The sequence below is a fragment of the Phasianus colchicus genome, chromosome 26 (genome assembly GCF_987193195.1).
Source record: "Phasianus colchicus chromosome 26, bPhaCol1.hap1.1, whole genome shotgun sequence".
In the NCBI taxonomy this organism is placed as follows: Eukaryota; Metazoa; Chordata; class Aves; order Galliformes; family Phasianidae; genus Phasianus; species Phasianus colchicus.
The window spans coordinates 5,018,525-5,039,036 of record NC_143461.1 but is presented as its reverse complement, the minus strand read 5'-3'; the positions used below and the strand labels follow the sequence as shown (position 1 = coordinate 5,039,036).

The 20,512-nt window shown below is 57.6% G+C and overlaps 1 protein-coding gene across 1 annotated transcript; it reads right to left on the bottom strand.

The window, feature by feature from the left end:
* Positions 1–839: 839 nt before the first annotated feature.
* LASP1 (LIM and SH3 protein 1) lies at positions 840–20,427 on the bottom strand. Its single transcript, XM_031600744.2, has 7 exons — positions 20,290–20,427; positions 16,887–16,981; positions 9,193–9,277; positions 5,321–5,428; positions 3,408–3,558; positions 3,237–3,331; positions 840–2,533 (listed from the first exon to the last, which is right to left on the bottom strand). Exons 1-7 carry the CDS (start codon positions 20,356–20,358, stop codon positions 2,360–2,362), a joined length of 777 nt encoding a protein of 258 aa, XP_031456604.1. The 5' UTR covers positions 20,359–20,427; the 3' UTR covers positions 840–2,359.
* Between the last annotated feature and the right edge of the window lie 85 nt (positions 20,428–20,512).

Below are 20,512 nucleotides of genomic sequence, written 5' to 3'. Positions count from 1 at the left end.
AGAGCCCCGCATCCAAGCGGGACCCTTTGCAGCGCCCTTTGCCTTTAGGTTCTCACCCCTTCCAGTCCGTCCCAAAGCAGTCCGTGAGCGGCAGCGGCGGCCACGCAACCGGGTTTATTTATTTTTTTTCCTGTGTGTGCGGATGACATTCAGCACAGCTCAGCCCGGGATGCAGAACGGGGCAGCAAACCCCAAAAAGCAACAGGAGCCGCTCCCGGAGCTGCGCAGCACCACTCAGAATCGCAGGAAAGGATTTCCCAAGGAAGATTTCCTAAGAAATAAGGATTTCTCGAGTTTTTAACTGCAAGCGTTCTTCTGGTTTGCATCACCAAAGGGAGCACAGATGGAATGGGAACAACAAACGGAGCTGGGAGAGGCAACGGGGCCAGCAGAGCCACCCACCTCTGAGCCCTCACCCCCTGCTCAGGGCTGGATGCAGATGCTGAACCCCCCCTGGGCTGCACCAGGGGACAAAGATCTGCAGGGTCCCCATGTCTCCAGGTCCCTGTGTGTCCCAGGGGCACGAGGGAACACTGCAATGACACCAGCACCACGGGCAGGTAGAAACCATACTTTTATTGTGGAGGAAACCGAGAAGGATCAATCGGTCTGTTCCATTCGAGGGTTGGGTTAAAAAGGCCAAAGGATGGATTGTCGGTGGGTGCTCAGCCCCACGGGAAGGAAAACATGAGGGCAAACCCCCACCAAGTGATGGATCCAAAGGAAAAACCTTCTAAGCACTGAGACCTGACCGGGCAGCCGAGAAGGGCGAGGTTTATTTTACATTGGACGAGAAGCGATTCAGCTTTTCCATTTCTTTTTCTTTCTTTCTTTCTTTCTTTTTTTTTTTTTTAACATTTTTTATTCATTTATTTATTTTAAATACAGGTTTAGGTGCTTTTCAGCTATGAAAAAAGGCAAAAAAGTGCATAAGTCGAGAGAAAAGGCAGAAATGAAGCAGTAAGAGGTTTGTTTCCCACGGTGGGGAAGAAGGGGCGCGGAGACTCAGGACAATGGTTCCAAGGTAGCATTAAAAAAAGGTCTGTATACCAAAACGTGATCACCTGTGTTATTTGGTCCATTAAAAAACGGTTTATTCACATTGACACTCCCCCCCCACTATTTCCCAGACAAGGATGATGAAGGACAGGGTTATGGGGAGGGATGTGGACTCTCTGCCCCCTTCCCTCCTCCTGCGCTGCCTGTGTAGCACCGAGCGGATCTCCAGCCCATGCAGCCCACCCTGGTGGGATGGAGGCAGGAGAGGGGTGGGATGTTCCCAGCGGGGTCCTCCCCCATCCCATGGGATTGTCCCCAGGCAGAGCTGAGGGCTGTCTGAACTCGGTCACTTTGGTCCTTTGGGACATGAGCACCTGGCTGCAGGCTTCCAGTTATACCTTCAGCTCTGGGACCTTCCCAGCCTGAACAGGAAGGGGTCAGAGATGTGCTTTGAAATCTTGGTCCATGATGCGATCCTACAGCACTGCTGGGGATCAATGGGTGAGAGGTGGGAGATGGCACAGGGCTCGGGGTGCTCAACCCCCCCCCTCCCTGCTTCTGCTGCCAGCAGGGACAGCCCCCAGCACAGTCCCAGTGTGGTGACAGAGCGGGGAGATATGTCACACTCGGCCCAAAGAGGCACAGGGATGGGGACCCAAAAGGGGAGAACCGGAGCTGCAGGGGGACATGAGGTCAGGGCAGCAGGTGCTCCTGCACAGTGGCACCACTCAGCCTGGGATGCAGAATGAGGCAGCTGGACCCCAAAAAAGCAGCAGGAGCCACTCCCAGGGCTGCCCGGAACCACTCTGAATCCCAAGAAAAGATTTTTTTTTAAAAGATTTTAACCACAAATATTCTTCTGGTTTGCAATGCTGAGGACTGAGGGAGTGCAGCCAGAATAGGAACTGCAGGCAGAGAGCCAGGGGAAGCAATGGGACAAGCAGAGCCGGAGCAGCACAGGGCAGGTGCTGCCAGCTGGTCCCCCCAGCATCTCCCCCTACCCCCAAGAGTTGGGATGTTTGGTCCTAAGGAAATGATTCTGCTCCTCCCTCCCCATGCATTCCCAGCACACTGGGGGGGGGGCCCAGCTTGGTGTGTGCACCCCATCCCCTGCGGAAGAGAGGAGGAAGGCAGAGGGAGAAAGATTTGGTCCCAGAGCCCCCGCCATCCCTCGCAGACAGACCCTCAGTCCCGACAGAGCGAGAACAAAGCTACATTGGCGAGAGAAACCAGAGGCGGCTGCAGAAACACAAAGAAACCGAGACGTCGGGACGCGGCTCCGGCAGAGGGAAGGGATGCTGGGGGAGAGAGACGCGCGCGCACCGGGGCCACGGGGTGGAGAGGTTTGGCTCCAACCCCTTCAGATTGCTTCCACGTAGTTGGCGGGCAGCATGCCCGTGTCGCCCGTGCGTTCCACCGTGCCGTACATCCAACCGTCGTCGATCTGCTGCACGTTGATGATGGTGTCGCCATCCTGGAAGGAGACCTCGTCTTCATCGGCCGCGTTGTAATCATAGACGGCACGGAAACGCTTCTGTGGGGAGAGAGAGGTCAGCGGGCATGGAGCCCACCATGGGGACCCCAGGGCTGTGCCAGCAATAGCCACGGGATCAAAGAATCACGGGATCACCAAATGGTTTGAGTTGGAAAGGACCTCAAAGACTGTAGAACCATAGAATGGTTGGGTTGGAAGGGGCCTCGAGGATCACTGAACCATAGAATGGTTGGGTTGGAAGGGGCCTCAAAGATCATTGAACCATAGAATGGTTGGGTTGGAAGGGGCCTCGAGGATTATTGAACCATAAAATGGTTGGGTTGGAAGGGGCCTCGAGGATCATTGAACCATAGGATGGTTGGGTTGGAAGGGGCCTCGAGGATCATTGAACCATAGGATGGTTGGGTTGGAAGGGGTCTCGAAGACCACAGGATCAATGAATGGTTTGGGTTGGAAGGGATCTCAAAGATCATTGAAAAATGAGCTGGTGTGGGTTGAAAGGGACCTCAAAGATCATAGGATCAATGAATGGTTTGGGTTGGAAGGGACATAGATCACAGAATCACAGAATGGTTTGGGTTGGAAGGGATCTCAAAGATCGTAGAACCATAGGATGGTTTGGGTTGAAAGGGACCTCAAAGATCATAGGATGAATGAATGGTTTGGGTTGGAATGGACCTCAAAGACCACAGGATCACTGAACAGTGTGGGCTGGAAGAGACCCTGAAGAGCCCTCACTCACCCCCGCTGCGGACGGTGCACTGCGCTGCGTGGAGGCGGGCGCTGCTGGCTCCTTGTAGCCATAGGATTGCGAGGCTGGTGGCTGCTGCTGGTAAACTGGGCAGGAAGAATACACCGTTAGCACCAGGATCTGCTGCCACGCGAAGCCCCCAGGTGCTGGGACAGCCCTTACCCGGGTTGCTGGGCTGGACGTGGTGCTGTGGTTGGTGCTGCTCCGGCCGTCGGTAATTGGCGCTTTCCTGGGAGTTCCTGCGCTCCATCTCTGCGCCCTCGCTGGGGCTGGGGCCCATCCTGCTCCTCTCAAACTCTTCATGGTATTTGATCTACAGAAGAGGATGAGAGGTCAGAGTGCAGCCTGGGCAGCTCTGCAGGCCCCGGCCCCCCAGCAGCATCCTTTGGTCCCAGCTTTCTGCTTTTCACCAGGGCAGCAGGGCAGGAAGCACAGTGGCTGCTTCGAGATGGGAGTGGGCATAGGAAGGGGAAGGAGGGAAACCCCATAGAGCAGTGATGCCCCAAATGAGGAAGGGTTCAGCATTCAGGTGCGTGCAGAGTGAGCAAGAGACTCCCAAAGCTCCTGTCTGGAGAAGGGGCAGAGAATCACTGTGGTCAGGATGCACACTAAGGTACACGGGGAGGACCAAGCAGACTCAAATGGGTGACTACCCCTTGGACCAAGGGGAAGGAGGACTTCAGGGTCCTGGGGTGGAATCTGCGAGGTTTCCAGGCATGGGTGAGGCTCAGGAGCAGCCTCCCAACCCCCTGCACCGCAGAAGCACGGAGCAGAAGCACCCAGCAAACACTGCAGCAAAGGGTTAACCCCAACCCTGGGCACGGTGTAAAAATTAATAGCTGCTCATGTTAATGAATACCCTGCCGTTGGGAAGCACCTGGAGCCCATTTGTCTGCTGGTTAAACAGTGCTGTACTGAAGGGCACTCCAGAGGGCTCCCTGCAGGCGGGAGGCAAAGCCCGGAGCAGAGCTGCAAGGATGGGGATGCTGCTGCAGAACTGACTGCACTTTCCCCTCGCTCAGAGGCTCAGCGTTGGGCTCTGCACAGCTCCATCCCCAGGAAGGTTTCCTACTGTGCAGGGCTGCATCTGCACCTCATGCTTTGGGGCAGTGCTGCAGCTCAGCCTGCAGCCCCTGTGCTGCTCATCCCCCCGCGGTGCAGAGTCCTGTTGGCACAGCAGGCTGCATGCAGGGGCTGCTAAGTGGGTCACGGCCATGCCAAGCTGGCAAACAGATGCCTGCAGGGCTCTGAACGCCTCCTGTGCAGGAAAATCCAGCCAGCAGCCCCCAACTCAGGCAGAGCCTTCAGGTCTGGGGCTGGATGTGCAGATCCCTGCAGCCCCCCATGTGCTGCCCAGAGCTGCAGAATGGGATCAAAAGGAGAGGGAACAGACAGCTGCCTCCAGCCCCATGGGGTGTGCTGTGTTTGTGTGTGTCTATGAGCTCCTTCATGTGGGTTCCCTCTCCTTGCACAGGCACGGCAGCTTTCCGAAACCCAAAGCATTTTGCATGCAAAGCTTCAGCTCTCAGGGCAGGCCCTGGGTTCAGCAAGGAACCTCCTGGCTTGCTGCTGGGCCAGGTTTTGCAACAGCTTGGGCTGTTAGATAAGGGCTGTGCACATGACTTTCACCAGCAGCTAAAGGTTAATTAACCCTCTGCGTGCTGCTGGAGGGATGCACTGCTGCAGGCAGCCCTGTCACTGTGCCCCAGGTTGGCTGCACCCCATGCAACAGCTGTGTGTATATTTGTATGTATGTGTGTGTGTGTGAGTGCATCCTCCTCCTTCACCATGGAAACAGCCATCCACATCCTGCACACAGCACCTGGGCAGGGATGGGGGGAGCACGATGCAGCCTGATAGCCAAGCCAGACCTGGGCTTCTTGTTTTTACAAAGGGAGAGCTGGGACTCTTGTAGACACAGCCCAAAGCTCCACGTGGTGCTGCGTGCTCAGTGGGCTCTGCTGGCAGTTTGGGTGACGATGAGGTATGGTGACAGCTCAGGTGATGCTGTGTGCCCCCCTCCCCCCCTCACCAGCACGCAGCAGCATCAGACACAGCCATCAGAAGGCACTCACGTTGCTGATCTGATCCTGAGTCTTTTTGATTCGCTGCAGCTCCGGGGTGTCAGCCACCACGCTGAAGCCTTTCCCCTTGTTCTTCTCAAACTCCTCCTTGTAGCGAATCTGGGTGGGATCAAGAACAAACACAGTGAGCTGCAGGGGAATGCAGTGTGTGGAGCTGCTCTGCTCACCCAGACGGACCTCACTGCCCCCACAGCAGCTCTGTCTGAGCCTTGGCTTTGTGCAGGAGCCCCCATAATGTATCTACTAACAGCAAAACAGGGCACTGCAAAGAGCTGAAACGCAACAGCTTCCTGTGCTCTGCTCATCCTGTTGCTCTCTCAGCAGGGCTGGGGTCACTTGGATTCACTTTGCATTTCCTGCAGGCTGCCACTGCAGGTCAGCTCAGCCGCAGCTCTCTGCCCATATGTGGGTCCTGAGGGCTCCATGAGCTGCACCCACTGCTCCACCAGGGGACATTGAGGGACAGAAAAGGCCCAGGATGGCCATCACAGAGCAGGCTGTGGGGCTGGAGGCCAGCAGAACTGAGCATCCCTATTTGTTTGCCAGACTGCCATCAGCATCGCTTCCAGCAGAGCACCAGCAGAGCCCTGCTTTATTTCACTCACCCCCTTGCATGCTTTTCAATAGCTCTGTGCAGCGTTCAGACCACGTTTCCAGCACACAGCCCTGAGCTGCACCTTGCAAACACATTGCTCCCACCCTGCACAGAAGCAGAAATGCAAGCTATGGGAGCCTCCACCCCTTCCCCACAGCCACAGCACACATGGCATCATCCACGACTGGTAACTCTGATGTGACTTAGAAAGGAAAGGTTTAATGAACCGGGCTGCAGAATCCTCCCTGGGAGGGTAACAACGTCACCGAGATGCCAAAGCACATCAAGGAGGAACCAAGAGGCCGATTTCAGGGCAGAAGCCTCTGTGTGCCTATGGCAATGAGGAAGAGCTGGTCAGGGTAAGGGACACATCCCACACACTGCCATTAGGAAGGAGCAACCTCAGGGTGTTACACATCAGGCTGCAAACGCACAGCTCAACAAGCAAGAGAAGGGAAGGTAGAGCATCCTCAAGCAAGAAGCTCATCACAGGGCTAAGCAGTTCCCTTGATATTCTGTACATTTACCCTCCCGAATCCCACCCCTCTCTTTTTCTCCCTATAACATCCAGCTTAGAGCAACGCAGCCCAAGAGGATCCCATTTGAGGCTGCCCTGAATGCAAGGGGGGTCGATGCCAGGATGTGGGGCACAGCGTGTGCTGCAGAGGAGGTTCTGCCCCATGGCAACCAGAGCAGGGCAGGAGCACCGGGGTGGTGCTGGGAGGGGAAAACACGGAGCAGGGGACACTGCAGAGCTGCAGCCATCGCCGTGGCCAGGACAGACGGCGGAAGGAGGGAGGAAGTGCTCAGAATGGGCAATTTTCTGCTTCTCCCTGCCCTTATAAGGCAGCCGGTGCCTGCCCCGTGCTGTGGGTACCTGCAGTGCTCAGGCAGGGCGGCTGCTCCCAAAATGCCCATTTTTAGCATTCGGGAGTAACCACAGAAAGGGGAACCCTGCGATTTGCTCACCGCACGTGGGCTGCAAGAGGAGGCTGCAGGCGTAAAAGCTGTCACTTTGCAGACACATTTAACTACACAGGCTGTTATTATCCAAAGTCTACGGTGACCGGAACAGAAGACGCCCTCTCCACAAACACAAATAGAGGAGGAAGGTGGTGGATCTGCATGCAGCCCCGTTACCGGTGCACAACCGGCTCTGCCGGTCCTGCTGGGCTGTGGGTTTGGCAGATCACCCCTATTGGGGTCACCCACAAACACAGCTGTGAAGGGAAGCACGGAGCTGCAGAGCTCCAGCAGGCAGCAGCCCCACGGAGGACACGGAGCCTCTGACTGCTCCCAACCATCAGCTCCAGTTTACAGCCCAAGCCTGGCTCCTGCTTCAGAAGGGCTCTCTGAAGGGTCTGCTCAGCTCCTGCTGTCCCTATGAGGTTGTCCACAAAACACAGCAGTGGCAGCTTTAGCTGGAGCACTTGGAGAAATGCAAAACAGGAGAGTCCCTTTGTGGGCAGAACAAAGGCACTAAGATCCTATCTGTAGCACATTCAGGGTCTGTCCTCCACAAGGGGCTCTGGGCAGCTCCCACATGCTTCAGCTGCTCCGTGTCCCACTGCTATCCATCCCCTCTGCTCCCTCCTGCTTTTCGAGCCGTGCCCTCAGCCCATCCCAGCACCAAGACGTGGGTGCCACCGTCCCACAGACTGGAAGCTCCTGGCTGCACCCCAGCCCCTCTCGTGCCACGTTCACACATAGCCAACCCTGCAACGTGCTGCTCCCATTGCCAGTGCCCACAGTGTACCTGCAGTGATGGGGCTGTGCACAGAGCTTTGCTTCACCTGCCATAAGATACAGCAGTAGCTGAGCATTAGGGAATGTTAAGACAACACAGCGTGTCTGTTCCAGTCCCTTCCTTTAAGAAGGGTCCATGCACACTGCAGTGGTGGAGGAGCAGTGCAGGAATGGGATGCAGCCCCCAGCACCTCCCAGGGCACTGTCCCTGCTCCAGGTACAACAGATGTCCAGGTCTGAGCACCTCTCTCCAGGCACTCAGTGCAGAGGGAAATGGGATGGGTGACACCCCGGACCGACATCATGCAGAGCAGGGAACCTACTTTCACTTCCAGCACAGCACACAGCACGGGGAGCCGAGCGTCCCAGTGCCAGCACCCCCTCCCCGGGGTCTCCTTTAATAAGCAAGAGATAATGAAGAGCTGAGCTCATTGTAAAAGCAGCACTGGGGGCTGCAGGGCACATGGCGCAGTGTTCTCTGGGTTGTTACTGAGGAAAAGCAACTGTGTCCCCTTGGTGGCTCCTTGGAGCACAGAGTGAACCCGGGCTGAGCTCCATCCAGGTGCACAGGGTGCTGCTGGGCAGGGCCAGCCTTGCAAAGCACAGCTCTATCTGCCACCAGGTGAGGTCCTGACCCCCACTCTATTTGCTTTCCAGCTCCTGGCGGCTCCAGGAGGAGGAGGAGGAGGGCAGTGTCTCCTCCAGGCACATGGAGGGGAACATGCTGACCCCAAAGGATGACTGCTCACCTCACACCAACCCTGGGCAAACCCCAACCCTGTTCTGCCCACCCACTGCCAGCACTGCGCTGAGCCAATGCTGACAGCTCTGGGTGGACTCTCTGCCCTTTCCCCTTTGCCCCTTTCCATTGAAGGAAATAAAAAAAAAGAAAAAAGAAGTTAAAGAGATTCCCAGAACAGTGGCCACATCCTGTGCTCTCCCCAGAGATGGTGACTCAAGCCAGAACTGCCCCTGGATGCGTTCTCTCCCACTGCAGCTCTGCCTGCTGCCCACCCAGAGCAACCCCAACACTTCCAGGAGGAGCAGCGCCCGGAGCTCTGCATCAGAGCTGGGGACTTCTGGGACACCCCATAGCACAGAATGGGGCACGTCTGCTCAGCTCCCTCCTCACACAGCCTCCCCTCTTCCCACTTTATCTGCACCCGCTGGTATCTGTTCCATCTGCTCATTTTTTGCCTGCCAAAGCTTCCAAATCCCTCCAACCTTTGGGTTTACCCAAAATCGGCGCCCGCAAAGCGCACGCCCCTCCTTTCCATTTCACCCCACTGCAATGCTGGGTGTCAGCAGGGAAAATCCCACTGCGGGGCTGGGGATGCCTGGGGGAGGCAGCTCACAGCCACCACAAATGAGTGGAAGAGCAAACAGCAAAACAGACCCACACCCCATGCACACCTCTCCTGCTGTGCGCCAGGGAAGCACCGGAGCAGAGAACGCAGCACAACGGGGCACAGCACAAAGCACAGTGCAGCTCACCTGGCTCTGCAGCACAATGTATGCTTACCTGACTCTGCAGCTCGCTCTGCTGCTTTAGGCGCAGGTTCTCAGGAGTGTCTGCCACCATGGTGAAGGACTGCTTCGGGTAGTGTCTGTGGGGGGGAAAGCATAGCATCAGCACCAGGTGCCCACCCCGCTCCATTGCACCGTGCTGGAGTTGTGCTCCTGGAGCAGCCACCCCCTCTGCACTCTGCTGCTTTCATGGGGAAAAGCAGATAAGGAGGGCTTGGCTTTTTTTACATAAGTATTTGTTCCCAAAGGAAAATATCTTTGCAGCTTTGTGACCGAGTTCTGCATGGACACTTTCACCAGGACCTTCAGTTACCATCACTGGTAACATCAGTCCAAGTAAACATTTTGGTTTACACCGCTCTGCCTCTGCTCCACTGCTCCCAGCAGGGCTCAGAGGAGCCCAGAGCTCTCCTTACTCATTCTGCTGAAGTTTCAGCCACAGACCTCACATTAAGGTTATCACCACCCAGCAGGAGCACCGTCAGCAGAACGGTGTCTGACTTGGGGCACTTCTCACCTACACCCATCCCACACGTTGGGTGACTGCTTAGCGTGTGCCCAACACGGGGCTGTAAAGCAGGAGAGCCAAGGCTGGGCTGCATTCCTGCAGTGCCACACACAGCCTCTGCTATCAGCACAGATGTGCAGCGGGGTGAACTCACGCGTGGCAGGAGGTGAACATCTGACACAAACGCTGCGAGCTCCCCCTGAGATGGGAACACTTCATGCAGCCCTTCCCCCTCCCAGGAAAAGGGGAGGCAAAGCTGCTGGAAGGTGGGGAGTTCAATGAGCAAATCCATTGCCAGGCACCATCACATGCAATGGCAGCTGCCCCCAGATGCAGCACTTTGGGTCTGCGGGGCACAGAGCAGCAGCACCCCAGCTCACACTGCTTGAACAAACCCTCCTTAAAGCCCAGACAAGGCAGCTCTCCTCCTCCACGGCGGCTCTGGAAGGAGGCGAGCAGGGCTGAAAATAAACCTGCAAACCCTGCAGATGCATCTGCTGCCGATGCACACAGCTCTGACCCCATCCCAGCCCCATTGCCGTGCCTGCACCAGCCAGCCCACAGCTCCCACACTGGCAGACCAGGTGAGCCCTGACCTATGGGGAGCTGCAGCCCCATCCCTACCTGTACCATGTAGGAGCCCTGTGGGTCTGACAGCCCCAGGCTGTGCCCTGAGAGCCAGCACAGGGAATTGACTGCACACAGTGTGAGCAGAGCTCTGCCCACGGCTGTCCACACTGCGGTCAGAGCAGCAGGAAACCATCTGCACCACGACACTGAGACACGGACCTGAGAGCAGCACATACCTCACACAGCACTGCAGGAAGTGAGACAACAAAAATAGACTCCAGAGCCATGCTAAGAAAACAGAGAACCCCCCCCCCCCCCCTACGCACACCCAGAAAGCAGACAAAGCAGATGTGGTTTGCAGAAAGGGGAAAGGAAGCTCAGCAGCAGTTGAGAGGGACAAGGAGCAGTGCTGGATGAGAGCAGATCACAGAGCGCCCCGAGGATATGGTTTAATCTCTTTTTAGATTAATCTGACGGGGGGGGGTGGGGGGAGATACAACACTGTGTGCTCAGGCTCTGCTCCCACCATGGCTGGGCACGGTGTTGGGGCACAGCATTCACCCAGCTGGGGGCTGCTGGGCTCTGCATTGCCACCCCACGCTGACCAAACCCAACGCAGCAGCACTGGGGGGGATTTGCCATCAGCCAAAGCACTGGGGTGAAAGCAGAGCTCTCTCAATGCTTGGTTCTTCCAGAAGCTAAAGCTGGAGGGATGGCCAAGTGGGTGAACTCCAGACCCCTCCATCCACTGGGAATCGTGGCTGTACACTGCCCCAGTGATGTTCTAGAGCAGCAACCAGCAGCACAGCCATTGCACACAGCCTGCTGCTGCCCGCTGCAAAAGGAGCAGGGTCTGCACATGTGTGCTGGGGCTGCAGTTAGAAAGATGCTCCTGGATGCTGCATGTGCATTATAGCCATGGTATCTGTGCTGCAGAGCCAGCAGTGCACGCACTGAGCGTTCTGTCCAAACCTGGGTGCAGGAAATGGGTGCCTTCATCCCAACGCAGTGCCAGGAGGCGGCTGCTCAGGGTGCTGGGGCTCTGGTGCAGCAGCACTCATGCACCCCATGCATCACTGCAGCTCAGCAGTACTGGAGGACAGCTCAGGTGCTCCCAGTCACACCACAGAGCCTCTTCCTGAGCTTCTTGGAAACCACTGCCTAACTCACGCTGAAGTCAAAGAGAACAAAACCACTTTTTAAGCACAAAAGCAACAAAATCCAAACCCCTTTGCTGGCCGTAGTGCTGCGTTCAGCCCAGGGCCGGGGGGCAGCAGCCATGCAGAGCACAGTGTGACACTGTGCAGCTCCTGCAAAGGGCAAAGGCAATGGCAGTGGTGCAGCACTGAGCTGCAGCCTCATCTCTGTCACAGCTCTGTGCTCTCCGAGCCTAAATCATCCCATTTCCATGGCAACAGCATCCAATGCTCCGGGCATGCTAATAGCATGGAGAAGGGTCCGAGCATGGGGTGTGGGGAGGAGGAAGCCCCCAGTGCTGCAGGACTGCAAAGCAATGCCACAGATCATCCCTGCCAAGGTGGGGGAAACCATACGGCCGTGGCTGTAGGGCAAAATCATCATCATCATCTTCTGGAAGATGCTGATGCCGTTCACAGTGTGGGCAGGGATGGAGGAGAGGGGCACAGAATAGCACTGGGTTTCTTCTTTGGTCAGTGAGATTTTGCAGGAGCCTCCCCAGGGCTGCAGCCCTGAGCCCCACATCTGCTGCTGGGGGCAGTGATCCTCCTGCAGAGGGGAATGGGAGGAAATGCATCAAGTGAACCACATCCCCCACAGCTGGGCATCAGCTCTGTGCAGAGCTGTGGCATCCACCTGCTCCAAAGGCATCTCCGTGTGCTGGGAACGAAGGAGTGGGGACACTCAGCACAACCACAGATGTCCATCTCCCTGCAACAGGGAAACCATCTCGTATGCATGAGAATCAGCCACAGCGCTCGCAGCAGTAAATTAAATCTTAATGAGGAAGCACCGACAGATTGTGTGGGGTTGGGGGAGCGTGCAGGAAGCAGAATTGCACCAGGGATGGGGATGGTGTGTCCCCTGTGCTCTTGTGCTCTCCATCCCACAGTCAGACCCATAACTGGTGCAGGTAAGGAAAATGCTCAGCACCCAACCTGCCTCCTCCAGAAGCACGAGCAGCACACAGCAAAACCAGCCTTGCAATTAGTGAGCAACAGCCTTTGGTACCCTGCACAAAAAGGATCCGTGCCCACCACGGTCCTGGCACTGCACCGTGGCCCCGTGGTGCTGAGCCAAACACCTCAGAGGAGGCAGCTTTGCATAGGATTGGGAAGTAAAACTTGGGAGGAAGGAAGCAAGAGCCAGTTGCAGGCCTTTCCCAGTGGGCACCCCGCATCTAATTAGTGCCTAATGAATGGGACACTGGGGATCCAATGGGGCTGCTGATGGGCAAAACAGAGCAGCATGCAGGGACACAGAGCAGGGTGATATGGGATGCACATCCCTGCTCGTGGCCTCTCCCCCATTCACCTTCTGCAGGCACCATCCATGGGGTTGCTCAAGACACCCCTCAGAAGGCAGTGCATGCTGTCCCATCCCCAGAAATGGGAGTAAACCCCAACACAGCCCCAGACACCTCGTGCTGTGCTACTAAACCAGGTCAGGGCAGTGTTTTCAGGGTGGACAGAGCCTGTCTGGCTGCTGCATTAGGGGCAGTTTGGGGCCGCCAGCTCCACAGCACCTGGAGGCAGCTGGGGATTACCAGGGATCAGGGTCTGTCTGCTCTGCACCCCCCAGCTGGCTCTGCTGTCTCCCTGCTGCCTCCATGGGGGTGGGAGCTCTCCTGAAGAGCTGCATGGCAGGGGCACAGCAGCTCCTCCCATGCACCCCATAACAGCTCCAGCACGGAGCTGAGGGGCTGCACTTGGAGATGGAGTTACACTTCTCCAGTAAGGTCAGCAGCGAGATGCTTCTGCAAGGCAACAGGAACAAGAGTTGCCACTTTCAGCATGACTCCAAGGCACCTCTGCTTCCTTGCATGGCCACTCTGTGCTGCATTTTGGCAGCAATCGGTGCTTTGCAAGAGCTCGGTGCATTGCTTGCCCTCACAAACAGGCTCCAAGCGAGTGCTTTGGGCAGATGTGCAGCACAACCCCACAACCTCCAGGTGAGCATCACCCCCACAGCTGCACGGCAGCTTTGGGAACAAAGAGTTATGCAGCAGGAGCAATAGGCTGAGTGCTGCCAGCAGGCTGCACGGTCACATCCTGCCCATCATGGAGCTGCTGGCTCACAGGGACACACTCAAACAATAATAAATTGTTGTTCTTAAATGAAAGCAGCACCCTGTTACTTTGCAGAGAGCTTGCAAACATCCCACCCCAAAGGAGCAGGCTGCAGAGTGGGATCTCAGTTCCTCCCAGTGTTTTCAGGCTGCCAAAATGGCTGGGCCAGCCCTCTGTGTGTGCAGCTGCTGCTTTTCCCAGCATCTGTTCCCAGCCCATACTGAGCTCAGCACAGCTCTGCAGGATGAGCTCCTCACCAAGGCTGCCCCAGTGCCCTCTCCATGCTGGAGGCAGAAGGGACCCACAGGCACAGCTCCAGCACAGGGAACCCAATGCTGAGCAGGAGCACTGCACTGCCTTCCTGGGGCTTTGCTCAGCTTCTCCCCCCTTTCCCAGAGGCTGTGCCAGCACTTACAGAGGGTGTTGCAGTGCAAGCAGCCTACTCCAAGAACCTGCTTTCATCCACAGTGGAAAGATTTCAAGCAAAAGCAGAGCAGGGTGTGCCAAGCTGTGAAGTCAGCAGCAGCAGCAGCTCCTGGAAGCAGCAATGCTCATCCCACAGCCACCCTGTCTGCACCCCCCCCCCACCCCCAAACAGAGCACTGCCTGTCCACTCCCCCCTCCTCCCCCCCAGAGTGTTGTTTATGGGAGCAGAGCCGGCATAACAGCACTACTGGTTTTTTCCACAAGGTCTCTGGCCCCAGGCATGGATAAGCAAGGTTGGGAACACAACAGCCACCAGCAGCCCAGCCCAATGGGCTCTGCAACTGAACCCCCACCTCCCATGCAGGGCTGGGGATATTGCTGCTGTGCAGTGAGGACCCCCACCCTGATGACAGGGTTGTGTTTCCCAGCAAACACGCTCACTCACCATCTGCTTTGTGAGCAGAGCTCAACAATGGGGCAGTGTCTGCGTGGGCACCCAATACCTGCAGCAGGAGAGTGCAGCCCCTCCTCCAAACCCCAGGGCTGGGGGGGGCATGAAAGCTTCCACACACCCACCCCTCTCCATCAGAAGAGGGACAGGGGGGGGGGGCCTTTCCCCAGTTACCCCACTGCCTGCTCCCACCTACCCACAGCACAGAGCCATTCCTTCCACCCAGAGCCCCAACCCAGTGCCACACAAACACCCGGACACCCTCCTGGCACACAGTTGTTCCTCTTTTCCTTCCTGTCCCCCCTCTTCCCCCCCCCCAAGTCTGAGGGCTCACTGTGTGAACAGAGGCAGCTGCTACCAGATGGAGCACTGCACCGAGCCAAGAACGCATCGCTGGGGCTCCTCTCTTTCCAAGAGCCCCAGGGGTGTGGGACAGCACTGCATGGAAAGTAGAGATGGGGTTATAGGGGGGGTCCTCGAGGTCAGCAATGGGAAGGAAGGTGATGGGGACAGCACAGGATGCTGCTGGAGGACAGCACTCCCCGTTGCTCAGGATACACTGCACACACAGGACAGCACAGCTGGGTGCAGCTGTGGTCACACAGCAGATGGAGGGAGCAGGGACTGGCACACTTACACCATGTACTACTGGCACAGCCCAGAGCCCCTCAGCAAAGGGGAAAATGCAGTATTCCCTCCCCTCGCCAGCATAAGGGGTGCAGGGGTGAGGCAGCAGCAGTGCCCCATGCAAACCCAGCAAGGGGGGGGGGCTGAGTGAGCAGCCAAGGAACAAACCCAGCAGCACAAGGAGCGGGGCTGTCTGAGCTGAACAAGTTCAGCACAGCAATTGTTTTGAGATCAGCAGGAATTCAGGCAAGCCCACAGCAAGATGATGAAGCCTGGCCTTGTCTGGAGGTGCTCTCAAGGGAGATGAGCAGAATGATCACATAACTGGGACGAGGCAGAGAAACCCTTCTGCCTCTCCAGCAGCCTCTGCCCCTTTGCAGCTCAGCTCTCCTCCATCCCTGATCTGAATACAGCCCTTCCTCTGTCTCTGCTTCCACCTCCTGGAGCTCGAGGTGCTCCCACGGGATGAACCCAGCCCCAAACACCGCCAGCAGCACCCAGCTGCATCGCAGCACCAAAACCACAGGGAGCTCAGAGCTGCAACCACCCAAAGGCTGCGCCCGGATTTATTGCAGGGCAATGGCAGAGCAGGAGGAAGCCCGGCCCTCTTCCTTCTGCTCTCTTGAAGAAAGAAACTTCGGAATTTGGCAGGAGGCCACGGCTCAAACAGAGTAGACCCTGTGCTCAGCACAGCAGCCGCTCCCCTGCCAGAGTAAACGTTGCTGTTCCCCCGCTCCTGTAGGCACCCGCAGCATCAGGACCCAGCGGGCTGCCCCCCACGTCCCCCTGTCCCTCCTGGGGCAGCACAGAGTCCTGTGCTCTGCCCCACAGCATCGGGCAGCACAGCCTCACCCCCCTGCGTGCCAGCAGCTCCCAGTGCCCTGTGCATTAAGGCCAGACGGAGCAGGAAGGGCACAACGTGATGTGGGTCTTTGTGAGACCAACCAAGGCTTCCTGAGCGGCTGTGAAAGAGTTAAGGCCACAGCCAGCATCAAAGGCAGCACTGGAGCAGAGGGGGTTGAGAAACTGAGATGGGTCGGGGTTGCGCAGACTCCTTGGAATCTCAGGAATTTCCCATTATTATCCCATTTCCCTTACAGCAGCAGAGGGAAGGAGCAGAACAGGACCCCAGGTTTGTGGTATAAATGGGGACGGGCACATCCCAGCCCATTGGGCACACAGGGGAAGGGGTTTGGCTGCAACAAGGGCTGCTGAGGGCTCACACACCCTGCAGGACACAGCCACCCCCCCCAAGGGGACACACGGGGCACCATCTCAGCCCTGCAGGACTCTCAGGGTTGTGTCACCTCCACCACCATTGCTCCCAGCAATACCAGAGCTACAGAAGAGGGTTTTGCTGCAGCACTGCTGACTGACAGCCCTATTGCTTCTCCATTCTATTCTTAGACATTAATATGGTTAATACCCATCTTACAAGGATGTTGTCAGGATTAGAGTTTTTAAAGCACTCTGTGAATGGAGCTCACTACACAAGTGCTAAGCAGCAGCACATCATCTCATTTTCCTCCTAAGACCCGTCGATGTTTAAGAAGCAGCTACAAAAGATCTCACTGCAAAGCTGCTTTATAGACATTAAGAAAACGCACACAGCAGAATCTTATTCACCTGCAGACCGAGCAGGGCTGGCTCCCAGGACACAGCCAGAATCCATTTCCCCATCCCCAAATGCTGCAGAGCAATGGAGAACGATCCTATGGAACCACATCAGGGCTCCAGGACCCCATATTGTGGGACATGAGAACAAATCAACCACTGAGAGAGAGGAGAGTCCCACAGACCCCCCAGCACTCACAGCCCCAACCCCCCATGGCAGCACTCACGCGTTGCAGTAGGGCTTCTTCTCGTAGCCCTTGTAGTTCTTCATGTTGAGGGTCATCTTGCAGGTCTCGCAGTGGAAGCATGCTTTGTGCCAGAACTGCAAACAGAGGAGAGGAGTGTCAGCACGAGGCTCTGTTCTAATGGGACACGGCCCTGCTCTGCAAAACTCAGCCCAGAGATGTCAGTGCTGACACCCACAGCCCCTGCAGGGCCTCCCACCATCACAGGACCCAGTGCATCTTACCCCAACACAGCAGCAGCGTTTATAACTTCGCATTACAGCACTGTGCTGCTTTATCTCCAGATCAGGAATTCACAGGGCTAGGCTGAGGAGGAGATAGAAGGCTCCTCCTCACGCAGGCACTCAGCAGAGCCAGCAGCTGTGGTTTGCAGCTTCAGAGGTACCGCTGTGGGTTTTTCTGCTGATGGGAGCCCAGAGCTGGGCAGGAGAGAGGGTCAGGTGGGGCTGCAGAGACACCCAGCCCAGGGAGTGAGATGGAGATAGAGAAAAAGAGCCCCCACGAGCAGCACTCGGTCCAACATGGGTGTCCAAAAGGTTCCCCCCACCCTCACTGCCCTCCCCAAACCCCATGGCTGACCTATGCACACTTCAAGGCCCTCTCCCCCACTGCTGGAAGACACAGCAGCACCTTATCAGAGCAGGGCTGGAGTGATAAGGATGAGCAGCCTGATGCTGGGGAGGGGGTGTGGGCATCCTCCCCCAGCCCTGCACACCCCAGCTGAGTGCCAGGCACAGACTCACAGCAGTACAGCTCTCCTTCCAGCTCACACTCAAGGTTAAAGACTCAAAATTCAGATCACAACCCGACATGAATGGCTGCAGCATCTAATGAGCTCTAAAGACACATTTGGAGCATTTAGGGCCGTTCTGACCCAGGGGCTGGAAGGAGCCCTGTGAGAGCAGCTCAGAGCAGCTGCGTGACCCCTCAAGGATGCTTGGCCCCAGCTGTGCCCTGCTGTGACCTCGTGCCCAGGGTCCCAGCAAGGGGCTGGGGGCTTGGAGTCATGCCTGAGGAGCAGAGCTGAGTGGGGGAATTGAAGAAGGAAAGCACCACCCCAGTGGCTCTTCCTCCATCAGCAGACACACTTCGCATGCGAGGTGCCCACAGCCTCTCCACAAAAACACAGAAGGAACAAGCAGAGCCAAGCCAGCAGCTCAGCACCCAGAGCTCTGAGTCAGGCGATGCAGTGAGCAAACACAGGGAGAACAGCTGCTGCTGGTGCTACAGTTTCCACCCGTAATGTTTTTTTTCCACCTTAGAGCTTCTAAGCATCTGTTTCCACTGCTGGCGCCGTGCTCTGCTCTGTGCTCTCATCCTGCAGGAGCAGCAGCAGCCCTGTGCCACCCGCCCCCAGCACCACACCCCGAGCACAAACACAGCCCTGGGCGCTGTGACTCAGCGGAGCAGGACAACTCACCGCCTCTCAGTTGCTCAGAGCAACGTATTTGTGCTTTTCCTCCTGCGAGTTCCTCCTGAGAGTTCCTCCTTGGCTTCCTGCTAACGGTGGCCAAGCAGAGGGGCATCGCACTGCACTGCCCTTTGCTGTCACCCAGCTCCTATCCTGCCTGCTTTTCCCCCCCTCTCCATGCTTTCAGATGGGACAGACAGACCACCAGCCCTCAGAGCATCCCATAAGTTACAGCCTTCCAGCCATCCATGGCACCATAACAACACGAATACCCAGAGATGAGCTGCCTGCAGCCCTCAGCACTGCCACCTCTGAACATCACCTTACCCCAACACCAGATGCACGAACCCACACTGATGCTGGGGAGGGGATGTGGGAATCCTCCTCCAGCCCTGCACACCACAAAGGAGCAGCACAACAGGCACAGGAACAGCAGCTCTTCATACTCCCCATCCCGCTGCCCCTCACCCTCCAGCTGAGAAAGGAGGCCACGCTGCAAATAGCTTTTTCCAGGAGAGTTGAAGGCTCTGCTTTTCAGTTCCCAGCTTGAGGTTGCTCAGAGCTCCTGGAGCAGAGCTCAGGCACAGCTGCACAGTGCCAAACCCCCAGAGCTGCTTTGCTGGGCATGCAATGCACACAGCACCATTCCCACTCGCGTGCAGCAGAACGGGGATGGAGCCCACAGCTGCGTGCACCCACAGCTCATCCTTTGCTGCTGCTGCACCATTCAGGACTCAAAAGGATGAAGACGGCACAGGGAGAGCCCCGCTGGGTTTGTGGCCAGCTTTAAGGAACTAACAGCAAATCCCACCTTGGTTTCACAGTCACAGCAGCACTGCAGGGGCCCCGTGTCACCCCCACAGCGGAACCATCGCAGCCCTCAGCCATGGGCAGGGACCCCAACCCTCCCCCAGGTTGCCGAGCGGAGCCGTCGTTCCGTGCGAAACAGCGGCACTGAGATCCCAACCAAGCGGCTCAGCCCCCGTCCGACTCAGCCGAGGATCTCGGATCAGTCGTCGCCGATATCAGCACTTCGCTCCGGGAAAAGGCAAACCGCTGCGGTGCGAACAAATCCGCCCTTTCAGACTTTGCACGGAGCTGACACGGACGTTGTAAAAGCAGAGATCGGGTCGTGCTTTCCGGGAGGGCTCGTGCGGCCGCAGGAAGGATTAACGCGGGGGGGGGGGGGGTGCAGAGAGCGAAGCCCCCGCAGCCCCGCACGCACAGCGGGCAGTGAAAGCAGCGCGGGGCTGCGCGCATAGGAGGAAGCGCATCCCCCCCCCTCCCCCAATGAACCCCCAACAGGACACCCGCGGGGGGGGAGGGGGGGTCGGGGGGGTGCTGTATAGACAGAGCCACTTCTCAGCTTGAAACAAACGGGAGGGTCTTTGGGACACAGCGCTGATGGATCGGCGTCGGCCGATTCCCAGCGTCAGGAAAAACCTCATCCGTGAAAAATGCGGCCCCGGGGTCTGCGCGGCTCAGGAATGTCGCTGCGCGGATCGGCGCATTCCGAGAGTTACTTATTTTAGAACCTGCGGGAGCGCCCCAGAGTGGGGGGGGGTGATGGGGGGGAGGGGGTGACTCCGGGGGTCCCGTGGGGGGCAACAGCGAGACATCGCTGCACCCCTCCCCCCCATCACCCCCCTCCTCGAGGCCGGAACGCCGGCGCAGAAAAGCTTTATTTTTAACGGGGAAACGCTCCGAAGCGATACTGAAAGCAGCGAGAGAAAGCAACGCGAAGCGCAGAGCTCCGGGAACGGGGACGCGCCCGCTGGAACCGGAGCTTAAAAAGAAACCCCCACCGCTAATGGGATCCAGATGGGTTCCGCCTCGCGGCGCTGCGGGACCCGGAGCGGTTCCATCCCCCCCCTCCGACAGCTCCGAGCGCTCCGCAACGGTGCGGGCAGAACGCGGTGGCGGTGATCGGGTCGAGAAGGAGGAGGGTTGCGGGATGCCGCCCCCCGCTCTCACCTTATCCAGGCAGTTCACCTTCTCGGTAGGATACACGATCTTCCCGCAACGCGCGCAGTTGGGGTTCATGGCCGCCCCGCTCCCCCCGCAGCCGCGTCCGCCTCTGGGCCGCCGCCCGCGCGCCGCGCCCCTAAATAAAGGGGGGGGGGGAGGAAGGAGGAGGGGCGGCGGGGGCGCGCGGGGCGGGGCGGAAGCGCGCTCCCACCCACGCGCATCGCCCCGC